Below are 14,176 nucleotides of genomic sequence, written 5' to 3'. Positions count from 1 at the left end.
GGAGTGAGCAGTGGTGCAAAATAAAATGATTCTGTAGTGGGAGCATTAATTTGATAGGGGATATTAGTCTACCCCTGAAATTATATTACAATGTAATAAAAAAAAACAGAAGATGTCATAATACTATAACTTTATGGGATTGGTAAAGAGTAGCATTTTGTTGCGCTATGGTAGCATTTTTCGACAAGGCAGCATATATCGTCAGAACACCGGCCCTGTGCTTTGCCAATAAATGCTTTATTGGCATGAATGTTTAGCTTCAACAATGTTGTCAAATATTTTAACAGTTGATTGACTCTCCTCTGACAGCCCACTCTTCGGCCATCTGATTGGTTGTGACATTGCATCATATGACGAAACCAGGAAGTGTTTTTGTTACTCAAGGCGGAAGCGTATATTTTACTGAACCTGAAAGTGTTTTAAGAGAAAACGTTGTTAACGAGGAACAACACGGTTATCATTTACTATTCACAGGACGGGGTGAATATTCATTTTCGTTGCTGGTAAGAACGCTGACGTGTTATTTGTTTCCTTTTGCCGTTTTTTCGTGTTAGTTGACGTTAGCATTGCTCTCGTCGTTAGATGAGCTTTAGCCTCGCAGCTAACTTACAGCTGGTTCTGTTTTTGGGTTATACAGTAAAAGTTAAGATCAGCAGGTTAAGCCGGTTCTGTGATGTAACTTAATTAGTTTGTTTGGAGGATGTCATTGTTGTGTTTGAAATTAAAATAAATATATCTTATCTATTCGCTACACTTTGTTCATAAATGAGTCCAAAAGATGACAGTTTAAAACTGTCGAGGCAATTTAAGAAATGTGTGTCGCGATCAGCTGTGAAACCTTTTAAAGTGTCTGTCCGTTCATAAACATTTCGTCGTAACGTTAATATAACTCATAACGTCTTATCGTAAATAGTGTTAGGTATTTTGGTGCCTGCTGACAACTACAAGGTCATGACAAGTGACATGAAATAAATGTTCTTGGGTAAATATCAGAATGAACTAAAAACAACTATAATGAAATAAAAATGAATGGGGCTGCAAATTTTTCCACTATCAATTAGTCTGCAGATTATTTTCTCAATTGATTAATCCAACCTTTTTCATCATAAAATTTCAGAAAATTGTGGAAAATGCTCATTCTGATTCCCCAAAGTGACATTTTTCAGACCAACCATCAGTGCAAAACAACACGGATTTACAGTTAACCTATTTTTAGTTTCATATATGAAACAAAAAAAAGCAGCACATCCTGACATTTAAGAAGCTGGAAGTAGGTAATGTTTTTCTTGAAAGATTACTGAAATAATTATATAACATAATCATATAATGATTTTATACTAAATGAGTAGCCTCTCTTTGTCATGATTTATTATCTGACAAAGTATCCAGGTGATTAATAGATGGTGAAAAATAATTTTTCAAGATATGAGATAGGTTCTTTTGATCAAATCAGATATTGATATAAATGTAGATCTGCAACAGTAAAAAAAACAACTTTGTTAATGCATAATTTTGTTTAGTGTAAGTGTTCTCAGAGGTAGATCCATTGATTGTTTTTTTTTTTTTTTTCACCCCTGTTTTTTATTTAAGGTAGACCGGTTCACAAGTCACTTCACCACTGCGATCACGATCAGGCTCTTCCCACTGGGTGTTCGGTTTCTGACCTCGCTCACCATCAGTGCCTGTGTGTCCAGACTCGGCTCCCATCTTTACACCTCTAAGGTTTAGTTTTAGCCCATCTCATCCATAACAAGTCTCCGTCTATGTCAATGGCTGGGCGCGGTGGAGGATCAACAAGGCCTAATGGTGCCACAGTGGCAAACAAAATCTGCCAGTTCAAACTGGTTCTGTTGGGGGAATCGGCGGTGGGCAAGTCCAGCTTAGTGCTGCGGTTTGTCAAAGGCCAGTTCCATGAATTCCAGGAGAGCACCATTGGAGGTAAGAGACAAAAACATGTTTCTAGATTTTTTTGAGAAGTGAATTTTGCTAAAAGGGGGGTTAGAGTGTCTCAGTAAATAGATTGTGTGTACTTGAAGGATAAATATTGATTGAAAGGTATCAATACTATAAAGGAGATTTACATTTAGTCATTTAGCTGACGCTTTTATTCGAAGCGAATTGCTATATGCGTTAGAGTTTGCATGCCTGAGGAGCAACTAGGGGCTAAGTATCTTGTACAGGGACACATTGGTAGATGTGTCGCAGTGGAAATCAAACCCAAGTTAAAGGTATTTTTATCCACTGCGACATCACCACCAAAGATTACAGATTTGACAAAACTGTCTCTTCCAGTTTTTCTTATTTGACCGTTGTAGATAGTTTGTGTTACACACACATTTTGGTCAGTACCAATAAAGGATTGATGTTCGATATGTAACCCCATTGTAGGTTCATTAAAGTTCATTATTAGTTCATTAAATAAAGCATGGGGTGGTAATGGAACTGTGGTTAAGACACATGACTTTGTTGTGTTGTTGCTCCAGAGGCGTGCGACCTCTGACATGTATAGCAATTGTAAGTTGTTTTGGATAAAAGCGTCAGCTAAATCAATAAATGTAAAGCATTGGACAAGCATTTTCCATGTTAGGGGCTTTGTTCCATTTCTAGTTCAATAAATACAACAGTGCACTAATGTTAGAAAGGTCTATGCTTTATTGCCACTACAGACTGTTATGAAATGTAAATATTAAATTAAAAAAATGTAAATAAATAAAAAAACAACAACTCAGATTTCTGTCTTTAAAATGCCTTTTTCATTAAAAGAAAAAAGTGGCACGTGTGAAAAAGCAATCTCAGGTTAAAGATCTTCTTACTACCTTTTTTTATATTTATTTTTTTTAAAGCTTTCAACCACATGTTGATCTTCAAATTGAGGTTATATTTTTGCACATGCTGTTCCCAAGGTCAAGATGGAACTTCATTGCTCAAAAATGGTGGCATGTTTCATTTAATGATCTGAGTCAGATTCCACACCTCAGCAGGTCTAACAGCCACAGATTGACACTGATACCTTTTGTGAGCCATGGAGTTTTTGTCCAAGCTGATCTGAAGTGAGATACAGCTGCTAAGCATTCACTCACTGCATACATGAACAGGGAAGATGGACCCCGATACATTACTGTTACCCTGATCTTCATTGTCTTTCTCAGCTGCCTTCCTCACACAGACTGTCTGTCTGGACGACACCACTGTGAAGTTTGAGATCTGGGACACAGCTGGTCAAGAGCGCTACCACAGCCTGGCTCCAATGTACTACAGAGGCGCTCAGGCGGCCATTGTGGTCTATGACATTACCAACACAGTAGGTTTCACCTTTAGGACAACAATGGGGGACTTATCAGTTAGTAGCAACATGATGAACTTAGATAGGTTGTTGTTTAAGTAGTGACTTTTTTACTTTTACTTTTAGTTGTACTTTAAAGGTTTTCTGTATTATTGCTTGAGACAGTAAAAGACAACTAAATTCAGAAGTTTTTAACAAAGCAATGTCGAAAACGAGGTAATTTTGTATTGTAGAATATCTAAGGGAAGCATATTGCGGTGTTACAACGTAGAGCAGTACTGCAAGAATAACTTGAGGATACAAGACACTTCAATGTAGTCTAAAAGTAGACATGTTGGTGATATGTGGGTGTTTTGAGGTCATATCTTCAGCTTCAGGTGTTGATCAGCCTCTATGTACATAGGGTAAAATGTTCCACCAAGGCTAAATATAGTTGCCATGTAAATATACGTACTTGAGTGAGATCCGTATGAATAAAGTTTGTTTCTCGATTAGGATACCTTTGTACGAGCGAAAAACTGGGTGAAGGAGCTTCAGAGACAAGCCAGTCCCAACATAGTGATTGCCTTGGCTGGAAACAAGGCAGACATCGCAAACAAGAGAGCTGTGGAACTTCAGGTATGAAAATATAAATCACTTTTGCATGTTCAGCAAATGATTTCAGATATTCTTGTCATTGCTGTAAATGTCTAATATTATCCTAAATATCTGAATTGTGTTCTTAGGAGGCACAAGCATACGCTGATGACAACAGTCTACTCTTCATGGAGACTTCAGCCAAGACTGCCATGAATGTCAATGAAATTTTCATGGCTATTGGTAAGTGCTTTTCTGTTGAGTCAAATCTCAGGCAACACTTTACTTTACCACACCTTTATCTCCGTGGCAAAGTTGACAATTGTTGTCAATGATAACAAAACTTTGTTTAACGGGCTAAATCGGACAGATGTCCACGTTGCTTCGTCAAAATCAAAAGAAACTACATCACTCCTGATTAGACCTGCAAGAGAGAGCTTCAACCGAATTCTCTGGAGAGACCAGTAACTTTGAAGTTTGCAACTTCAGTTATTACGGCTATAATAACTTTTCATTAATTAGAAATTTTTTTTACTATTTCACTTGGGTTATAACATGCAGCAATGGTTGTATATTATAGGTCTTAACCATTAAGATATTAGGTTGTTCCAACAAATTAATTAATTATTATTATTAATTAGTTCACTTTGTTTTTCATTGTGACACCTGCTGGACTCCATAGAAAACGTTGAGTGACAAAGGTTTAATTGAATAGACCATTGTAACCTTTGTTTTGTATCTTAACTCAAAACTCTACTCGCTCTAAATTAGCAATATTTAAACATCTGTGATCCTGTCCCTGTAGCAAAGAAGCTACCGAAGAACGATCCTCAGGGTGGAGCTGGACAAGGGGGCCGGACCAGGACAGGAGTCGATCTACAAGAAGCTGCTCCTCAGGGCCGCAGCAGCCGGTGCTGCGGCGGAGGCAATTAGCAAGTACAAAACAATGAACTTAGTAAGCGAGCCCTGAACATCGTTTAAAGGACAGCACGTAGCTAAAACCGAGAGGCAGGAGAGGGCAGAGCCACTCGCCACCCCTGCACTTAAACTGAGATTACAGATGAGATTATCTGGACCCTCTTTGATTTAAGGAACTTTTTTTTTAAAAGAATCATAAGCTAGAGGGAATTACCAAGATCCCTCCCTACTTCTCTTCTGTCTCCCTACCCCCCGTGTATCTATCTACCTCCCTCATCTTCAGCCTCTGTCTCAGTTGATTGAATTCTGTCTTAAATAATCTTTTTTGATGGGTGATGCTGAGGTTGTTTGCCATTTTCCCCTATGTGTTTGAGTGTGTGTCTTTATGTATGTGTATAATAAATACACATACATGTATATTGGCAGTTTCCCTCTACATTGATCATCATTATGAAAGAAACAAATACCCAACTACTAATGCTGAAACTGCAAATGACAGAGCCATCAATCTTAAAAGTTTTTTGTCTTATTGCAATTTAGATCCCAGCATTATATTCTTTTTACAGACCTGGATATTACACAGTTATAAGGAAAGCTCTAGACTTTTCTTTTTCAAGCAGATCATGATTTAATAGGCTACACGTCTGAGGGTGTTTCTGGACTGTGCAACAAAATGCAGTTGCTTGCATTCATTGTGTACTGATATATGTAACACCAGAGAGTTGTTAGCCTTTTTTAAGAGAAATATGAAAATAACTTGTAAATTTAAAAAAAGAATAAGTAATAAATAACATTCAAGATTCATTTTGTTTTGAGTTGTTTTGCAGTGGAACGGTATGGCATTGGAGGACATTTCCGATGATTATTTGCGCTTGTGTTTGTAAGTCTGTTGCCAGTGCAGTTTGGCTGCCTGGTGGGTTCAAACCTTTCTGGCCTGACTTGGTGGAAGAAGCAGTACAGCGTCCATGGCTACAAAAAAAAAAAAAGGTTTTTAGATTTGCAAGAGACCGTGTTGGCCCAAATATAAGACATTGTTGTTGTGCCCCCCCCCCCCCTTGGAATTACATTTGAAGAAGCAGAGATTATGTTGTTGCGCACTCAGCAGTCTTTTTTATTGACTCAAGATTTATGTCATTATTCTCTTTTGGATTATACATTTGAATTGGAAAATACCATTATTTTAAAAGATTTCTTTTTTATTGATTTCCTAACTAATATTTCTATTTAAGCTTGATGATTTAAAAAAAAAGATTATATAAAAGATGTCAATATATATTTGCCTTTATTGAGTTCGCAGTGTTATCAAAAATCTAAACGAGTGTTCAGGGGTTCATCTTACAGTATAATCAGGACTTATATTTGGGTCAATGTGGCCTTTTAAATTCTTCATATGACATGCTGATGCAAGTGTCAGTAAGTGTAGTTTACTAGTATGCATGTCTAGTATGTAAAACTGTGAGTGTGCATACAGCAATGCAAGGTAGTAAGTATTTCGTAACAACAAGATTAACTGTCTTACATTTTCTTTTCACTTTCTTCCCTAATCGGAAGACATTTTGTAAAAGAAGAAAAATATAAAGCATGTGTGTTTATACAAAATATGGCTGCCACAAGGTGCGATTCATCACCAGAATTGCTCCAGACTGATCTTGCTCATCTTTGAAAATCTATTGTTTTGCTAAATACATATGTTTGACTCTATATAATGATCACACAAGCTATGTCCAGTTGTGTCCCTGCCTTCTCCTCAAGGCTAGTCTTCATCTTGTCATCCTGCCTCTCACATTTCTCCCAGGAACACAAAGAGGCTTTAACACAGTCCAGCATTTTGTACAAATAACAGCAGCTTTTTTGCTTCAAATGAATGTACTGACCTGGAACAAAGACCTTACTTTCTGTTGTTCTAAAGTTTTGTTTATTCTCTCTGATCAGAGCTTGGGCAAATGCTGAGACCAGATCCGTAATTAGGAATCCACTTACTAACAAATGTCTGAATGTGATTTTTGGCCTCAAGTTCTGTGATGCAGATTTCAAATCATAAAATTTCTAAAATGTGCAGCCAGCAGAAATAATCAGACAACAGAAACTGCAAACAGTTCCAACCACTAGATGGCAGCATTACACTTAAAGCCTTGTCACAAATGGGTTAATCTTGTGTGCATGTGTGGTTATTAATTTACATGTGGTCAATATTTCCTGATAAAAGTATGTAGAAAAAAACATTAATTCAGCTGACACAATTAGTAGATTAAATAATTAAAATAAATTTTAAAAACTAAAATTAATCTGCGGGCGGCGCCGTGTGCATTGGTTAGCACTGTCGCCTCACAGCAAGACGGTCGTGGGTTCAAACCCCGTTTGCCCCGGCCTTTCTGTGTGGAGTTTGCATGTTCTCCCCGTGTCCACGTGGGTTCTCTCCGGGTTCTCCGGCTTCCTCCCACCATCCAAAGACATGCAGGCTAGGTTAATTGGTGTCTCCGAAATCATCCTTAGGTGTGGATGTGAGTGCGAGCGGTTGTGTGTCTATGTGTGGCCCTGCGATGGACAGGCGGCCTGTCCAAGGTGTACCCCGCCTTTCGCCCATAGTCAGCTGGGATTGGCTCCAGCCCCCCCTGCGACCCTGTACGCAGGATAAGCGGTTGAGGATGGATGGATGGATGGAAAATTTATCTGCAACTATTTTAATGATCGAATATCAAACTTAAAATATTAACATGTTTAAGTTAAGTAAAGGACAAACTCTTACCCACGATTTAAAGGCTTGAAGACATTCAGTATGTCTTAGTATTTTGGTTGTGTGCATGTGTGAAAGTGGACTACGCAAAAACTCATTACTGGCAAGGTGAGAAAAAAAAATGCTGCCATGCTTCATTTGTGCTCACCTGATTATTATTCCAGAGCTCATTTTAAAGCGGGGTTAATGCTGCAGTTCACTTTGTTGGGGTGAACAGTGACCTTTTAATAGAGGAGCTTTAAGCACTTTGAGGTTTTAAGTGTATTAGTTAAAGCTGTATACTGTATAATGTATTAAATGGCATCCATGCAAAGGAGTCGTTCTGAGTCTGTTAAGCTTTCAGAAATGCTAAGTACAAATAGTGAAAATTCTGTGAACACACTCATGTCTTTTTATTAGGTGCTAGAACAAGTGCAGTCTAGTGCTAAAATGCAATACATCCTCCCTGCATGAAGGTTGTTATATTCAGTTGTTGCTGAAACTCTTTTAGAGAGGTGTTGATTCAACTTTCAAAATTTACTCTACAAACTTTCATCAGCTTTGTCCAGAGATTATCCAAGCCAAGTTTGGTGCCGATTGGACTTGTGGCTTCGGAGGAGTTCATTAAAATAGGTTTTTCAGTTTTCAAGGGGCGTGTCTTATACCACCGAATCAGCAGTATCCCCCAAACGTGCAATGTAGTGGCGCGTCATTATGAGGCAAAATGTACTTTTGTTCCCAAATCCCATTGAAATGAATGGGATTTTCCCACGGTATTTGAGCCTCGATTATAGCGTCACCTATAAGCCGAATTGCACCAAACTTTTCAGGTGTAATCAGGGCCCCATGGGGAACAAATGACCCAAATTTTGTATCAATGGGACTTGGGGTTTTGGAGATATAAAATGCATGTAAGTCAATGGGATTTTTTTTCACGTGTTTAATCTGCAATAACAGTGCCACCTGTGGGCATATTTGGGTAAACTTTGGTGCCTGTTGTGAGGGGACCATGCTGAACAATTCGGCTCAAGTTTCATGTCAATGTGACTTGTGGTTATAGGTATGGTTTTTTCGGGTTAAATAGCGCCAACCTAGTTGCACCAAAGTTTGCACAGGCCCTCAGGGGGGCGTCCCACATTATTGCTCCAAATTTGGTGTCGATTGGCCATTCCAAAGCGAAGATATGACATAATTTCAAATATTATTTAGCATATAATTGGGACATTTTGTGTCGGATCAAAATTTCCTCTACAAACTTTCCTCAGCTTGGTCCAGAGATTATCCGTACCAAGTTTGGTGTCGATCGGACTTGCGGAGTTAATTAAAATAGGTTTTCCAGTTTTCGCGATGTAGCAAAAATAGCCTATACCAGGAGATTCAGCTCGATCCCCCGAACGCGTGGATATAAGATTTTTGATATCCGCCTTCGTATGCGGGAGTTACAGCGATATGAAAGTGCCCCTTGTAGCACCCCCTAGAGGTGTGTGTGTGCGTGTGTGTGTGCGTGCGTGCGTGTGCGCGTGCATGCAGTGAGGAAAATAAGTATTTGAACACCCTGCTATTTTGCAAGTTCTCCCACTTCAAAATCATGGAGGGGTCTGAAATTGTCATCGTAGGTGCATGTCCACTGTGAGAGACATAATCTAAAAAAAAAAATCCAGAAATCACAATGTATGATTTTTTAACTATTTATTTGTATGATACAGCTGCAAATAAGTATTTGAACACCTGTCTATCACCAAGAAGAAGTTTTACCCTTAGTCAGCACTTCTATACTAGATATGATTATTATGATTATTATTATGATCAACCTATCTTTATCAAGAGGTTATGTACCACAGTACTTTAAAGTAGCTGTAATTAAACCTCTTCTGAAAAAGCCCACACTTGATCTGGATGTTTTAACCAACTATAGACCTATATCTAACCTTCCATTTCTCTCTAAGGTCCTGGAGAAAGCAGTTGCTGAACAGCTGTGTGACTTTCTACAGAGCAATAGTTTATTTGAGGATTTTCAGTCAGGATTTAGAGCTCATCATAGCACAGAGACAGCACTGGTGAAAATTACTAATGACCTCCTTATTGCATCAGACAAAGGGCTTGTCTCTGTACTGGTTTTATTAGATCTTAGTGCTGCATTTGATACCATTGACCATCAGATCCTATTGCAGAGACTGGAACATTTCATTGGCATTAAAGGAACCACTCTAAGCTGGTTTAAGCCCTATTTATCAGATCGATTTCAGTTTGTACATGTTAACGATGAGTCCTCCGTGCACGGCAAAGTTAGTCGTGGAGTTCCTCAAGGATCTGTGCTCGGACCAATCCTCTTCACTTAATATTGTCTAAAGGAAGCATATATAATCAGGAAATATTCCATAAACTTTCATTGTTATGCAGATGATACTCAGTTATATCTATCGATCAAGCCAGATGAAACTAATCAGTTAGCTAAAGTTCAAATGTGCCTTCAGAATATTAAAACCTGGATGACCTGTAATTTTCTAATGTTAAACTCAGATAAAACTGAAGTTATTGTTCTGGGGCCCAAGCATTATCTAAAGATATAGTTTCCCTTGATGGCATCGCCCTGGCCTCCAGCACCACTGTGAGGAATCTTGGAGTTATCTTTGATCAGGACATGTCGTTTAAGTCTCACATTAAGCAAATTTCAAGGACCGCCTTTTTTCACCTACGTAATATTGTGAAAATCAGGAATATCCTGTCTAAAAGTGATGCAGAAAAACTAGTCCATGCATTTGTTACTTCTAGGCTGGATTACTGCAATTCCTTATTATCAGGCTGCTCGAAAAAGTCCATTAAGACTCTTCAGCTGATCCACAATGCTGCAGCACGTGTTCTGACAGGAACCAGGAAAAGAGATCATATTTCTCCTGTCTTAGCTTCTCTGCATTGGCTTCCAGTAAAATCCAGAATAGAATTTAAAATCATTCTTCTTACCTACAAAGCTCTTAATGGTCAGGCACCATCTTATCTTAAGAGCTCATAGTACCTTACTACCCCACCAGAGCACTGTGCTCCCAGAATGCAGGGTTACTTGTGGTTCCTAGAGTCTCCAAAAGTAGACTAGGAGCCAGAGCGTCCAGCTATCAAGATTCTCTCCTGTGGAACCAGGTTCCAGTTTGGGTTCAGGAGGCAGACACCATCTCCACATTTAAGAGTAACCTTAAGACTTTCCTCTTTGATAAAGCTTATAGTTAGGGCTGGCTCAGGTGAGTCCTGAACCATCCCTTAGTTATGCTGCTATAGGCCTAGACTACCGGGGGATTTCCTATGATGCACTGAGCTCCTCTCTCCTCTACTTTCTCTCCCTCTGTATGCAACCTCATCCCATTATTGCATGTTACTAACACAACTTCTCCCCTTTCCGGTAGTCTTGTGCTTTCTCGTCTCTCTCCTCTCTCCTCCTATCACTTCCTGCAGGTGTTTCTGGCTCTGGAGCTGTGGACTCTGGATCTGTGGCTGCGGGTCACCTGCTGCCCCCGTGTTCTTGCTCGACACCCTCTGCTACAACAATTATTGTTACTAGTCCTATTGTTATTATTGTTATTATAATCATTAACATTACGATTGTTATCATTAACACTACTATACATATCTATACCATTTTTCATTTAGTCTATAGCAACATCACCTTTACTGTCTGTACCTCTGTGAGTGTATATTGTGTAGGCTGCCTCCCTCCCCTCTCTCTCCTTCCATCCATTCTCTTTTTCTCTCTGTTCCTCTCCTGCCCTCTCGCGCTCTCTCTCGCTCTCGCTCTCGCTCTCTCTCCCCCCCCCCCAACCGGTCGAGGCAGATGGCTGCCCACCCTGAGCCATGGTTCTGCTCGAGGTTTCTGCCTCTTAAAAGGAAGTTTTTCCTTGCCTCTGTCGCCTAGTGCTTGCTCTTGGTGGGAATTGTTGGGCTTCTGTAAATAACATCACAGAGTATGGTCTAGACCTGCTCTTTTATGAAAAGCGCTGTGAGATAACTGTTGTTGTGATTTGCCGCTATATAAATAAAATTGAATTGAATTGAACCTACCCTGTGAGTTTCGCGTCTGTAGCACTTCGTCCATCTAGGCTGCAGTCGGAATTAGGCGAAAATGTAAGGAAGAATAATAGTAATAAAAACCAAAACGATTACAATAGGGTTCCCAGCTCCGCTGGTACTGGGAACAGCAATGCCTTGCATTCGCGGGTTCCCAGCCCACTTGGACCCCAAATTAAAGCTAAATTCCATCCACTGCTGTCATGCGACTATGAGTTGGGTTTGAGATATAATCAGGTGTAATTGAACCACTGCAGAAGAAGAAGGTGCCAGTTGATGGAAAAAACGTGTGGAAAGCATGATGGTAACATGGCATTTGTGTTTGTTTCATGTAGTTGTTACTACTATGTCACACTGCACAGATCTGATGTTTTCGTCCATTGTCATTTTTCGTCACAAGTCACATGCACCATGTATACTGTGATGCATTCACTAAGTCGCTTTCTGTTGCACTTTAATCGATTTACCAACTTCTCCACCCCACCAAAACGTAAACGCATAAAAACGTTTTTTTTTTTGCAATATTTTGACTTGGATGGAAATGCGCTTCATGTAAATTTTGAGAGAAGAAATAACACATTCTTCACCAGAGCTGGCCCTAGACCTTCGCGGTTAAATCGAAATTTTGTTGGAGGCCCCCTTGACTGTCCTGCATTCTCACAATGGCACAGAAATGACATCTCTTGTTTTTCAACAAGACTTAAATTTTTAAATGCAGAAGGTTATCATTGTAACGCTACACCACCTGTCTTCCAACCACGTTCTTTAAAATGCTCCTGGAAAGGGAATGGTAAGAGTACGTTATTGTTAGCCCTTCAGTGAAGAGGGCAAATTATGCATATGTGGATTTGTTCAGTTAAATGCTTTATAATACCAGTTGTGAACAGCACAGCTTCATAGATAATGTTAGATAGTTAATATGTAGCTAGATAAGCTAATGGCTGTAAATTGAAAAAGACCCATGTCCCTATAAAAATAACAATTTAATCCTATACTATGTTAGAGTACTAATACTACACCAAAATGCAGTTAGCAAAAGTTGTGAAGTCGCATTTAGTGCATTAGAATGTTAGCAAGTATAGTGTTAGCACTGTTAATACCAGCACGGCTAACTAAGGCTAAACTAAGATGTTCAGTGCAGATTATCTAAATATACCACCAGGGCAACTGATTTTCCATAATGAATAACTAAATTAAATAACCAATATGCTTATTATGATGTGTAATCTAGAGAGCTGTATTTAATTAAATTTTTTATTATTTTATGTTTCTTTTTGCAGTGAATTTCTTCCACCACTAGCAAGTAGTGACTGTAGGAGGCCCTCTGCTGGCCACGGGGCCCTATGCCACCACAAAGGTTGGTTAGTGGCTTTGCCAGCTCTTTTCTCCAATTAATCCAATCCAATCCAAAAATGCACTTCCTCATACAGTCAGGGATTTTACTGATACAACCTTTCTTGGTCCGGTATGACCAGTAGCTAATGTTAGCTAAACTTACAAAAAATTAGATAGTAGATAGTTATTGATGTGTAACTGAGACTATTGAGTGTGTCCACTGACTTGATGACTCTTCTTTGCTTGTGCTACTGTTACATATGTTTTAGCAATATCTTGTGATTGTCACTTGTGGCCACAGTGGCTGATGTTCAGCAAAAGTTACAGTCTAACTTTAAAAACACTTCCATTGGATGATAAGTTTGTGTTTTATGTGTCACTCTGAATTATTTCTACCCCCAACGAGCAAATCCAAACAAGGAGTCAAGCATAAGATTTCGTCTGAATTTTAATTGAGTGTTTTAAGCAGAGACATGAAGCACTAATGAAGGAATATGTTTGCTTGAAGGTTTCTTTGCATTCTGTTTGTAGCCGACTCTACACGTAAACATGTAATAAAAACTATGTAAAGATTTTTACACCGGAAATGTTGCAAACTGCCTTTTAGGCTGACAGCCCTGCTATTGTCGTTTTGATGCCTCAGACCGACCATTAAATCCACTTTTAAAGCCAGTTGAACAAACACACACACACTCGCCTCAGAGACAGGCAGCATCTCTGCCAAAAGCAGGCGGCCGCTCTGTTCACAGTAAATGATTTCTCATTTGTTGAGCTGTCAATCAAGATGTGTTCTGTCAAAAAAGAAACTAATTTCATATGTGGCCTCTGTGAATAATAATGGTGCAAGAGCCTGACTGAAATTGACTGTTTAGAGCAGGGGATTTGCAGAATATAGGAAATGTGCCCTGAAAATAAACCTTTTACGTGTTTGCCACATTATTTGTTTCTTTTTTTATTTGTGCAACAAATGAAACGGGTAAAATGGCCAAAACCTAGCTTTAGCATGGTGTGGTTGTCATAACAACAAGGGTTTTCAGATTAGTGTTATTGCTGTAAATGTGTTTTTGCTTGAGAAACCACTGGCCCAGTTCAAACAGTCAGAAAACAGTCAGACATTTCCAAATGCCTCGCTCTGATGGATTCATTCTATCTTCCTGGACCGAAAGAAATGTCATTAAATACCAAGGGCACAGGGACACGGTATCTGGATTGCATTCTGTGGTTGGAGATTTCTGCTGATAGAGATAGTATGTGTGATGTGGTACAATAATGGTCTCTTATCTAAAATGAAACATCTA

General features: G+C 39.1%; 1 protein-coding gene across 2 annotated transcripts; it reads left to right on the top strand.

Annotated features, from left to right (window-relative positions):
• Positions 1–351: 351 nt before the first annotated feature.
• On the top strand, positions 352–5,581 carry LOC123983238 (ras-related protein Rab-5C-like). 2 transcript variants are annotated; one of them, XM_046069416.1, is made up of 6 exons: positions 352–503; positions 1,591–1,938; positions 3,150–3,301; positions 3,779–3,901; positions 4,009–4,102; positions 4,665–5,581. In XM_046069416.1, exons 2-6 carry the CDS (start codon positions 1,764–1,766, stop codon positions 4,790–4,792), a joined length of 672 nt encoding a protein of 223 aa, XP_045925372.1. In that variant the 5' UTR covers positions 352–503; positions 1,591–1,763; the 3' UTR covers positions 4,793–5,581. The 2 variants fall into 2 exon arrangements, with proteins under 2 accessions (XP_045925372.1, XP_045925373.1); XM_046069417.1 differs by having other exon boundaries at positions 359–503; positions 1,595–1,938.
• Positions 5,582–14,176: the final 8,595 nt, after the last annotated feature.

The sequence above is a fragment of the Micropterus dolomieu genome, linkage group LG14, assembly GCF_021292245.1.
Source record: "Micropterus dolomieu isolate WLL.071019.BEF.003 ecotype Adirondacks linkage group LG14, ASM2129224v1, whole genome shotgun sequence".
In the NCBI taxonomy this organism is placed as follows: domain Eukaryota; kingdom Metazoa; phylum Chordata; class Actinopteri; order Centrarchiformes; family Centrarchidae; genus Micropterus; species Micropterus dolomieu.
The sequence above is the reverse complement of the archived record's forward strand: the minus strand, read 5'-3'. Positions and strand labels throughout refer to the sequence as shown.

Coding starts and splice junctions, on each gene's coding strand:
- LOC123983238 (XM_046069416.1), top strand. CDS start 1,764: ATGTCAATGGCTGGGCGCGGTGGAGGATCAACAAGGCCTAATGGTGCC. Junction 1,939..3,149: donor CCAGGAGAGCACCATTGGAG/GTAAGAGACAAA, acceptor TGTCTTTCTCAG/CTGCCTTCCTCACACAGACT. Junction 4,103..4,664: donor TGAAATTTTCATGGCTATTG/GTAAGTGCTTTT, acceptor CTGTCCCTGTAG/CAAAGAAGCTACCGAAGAAC.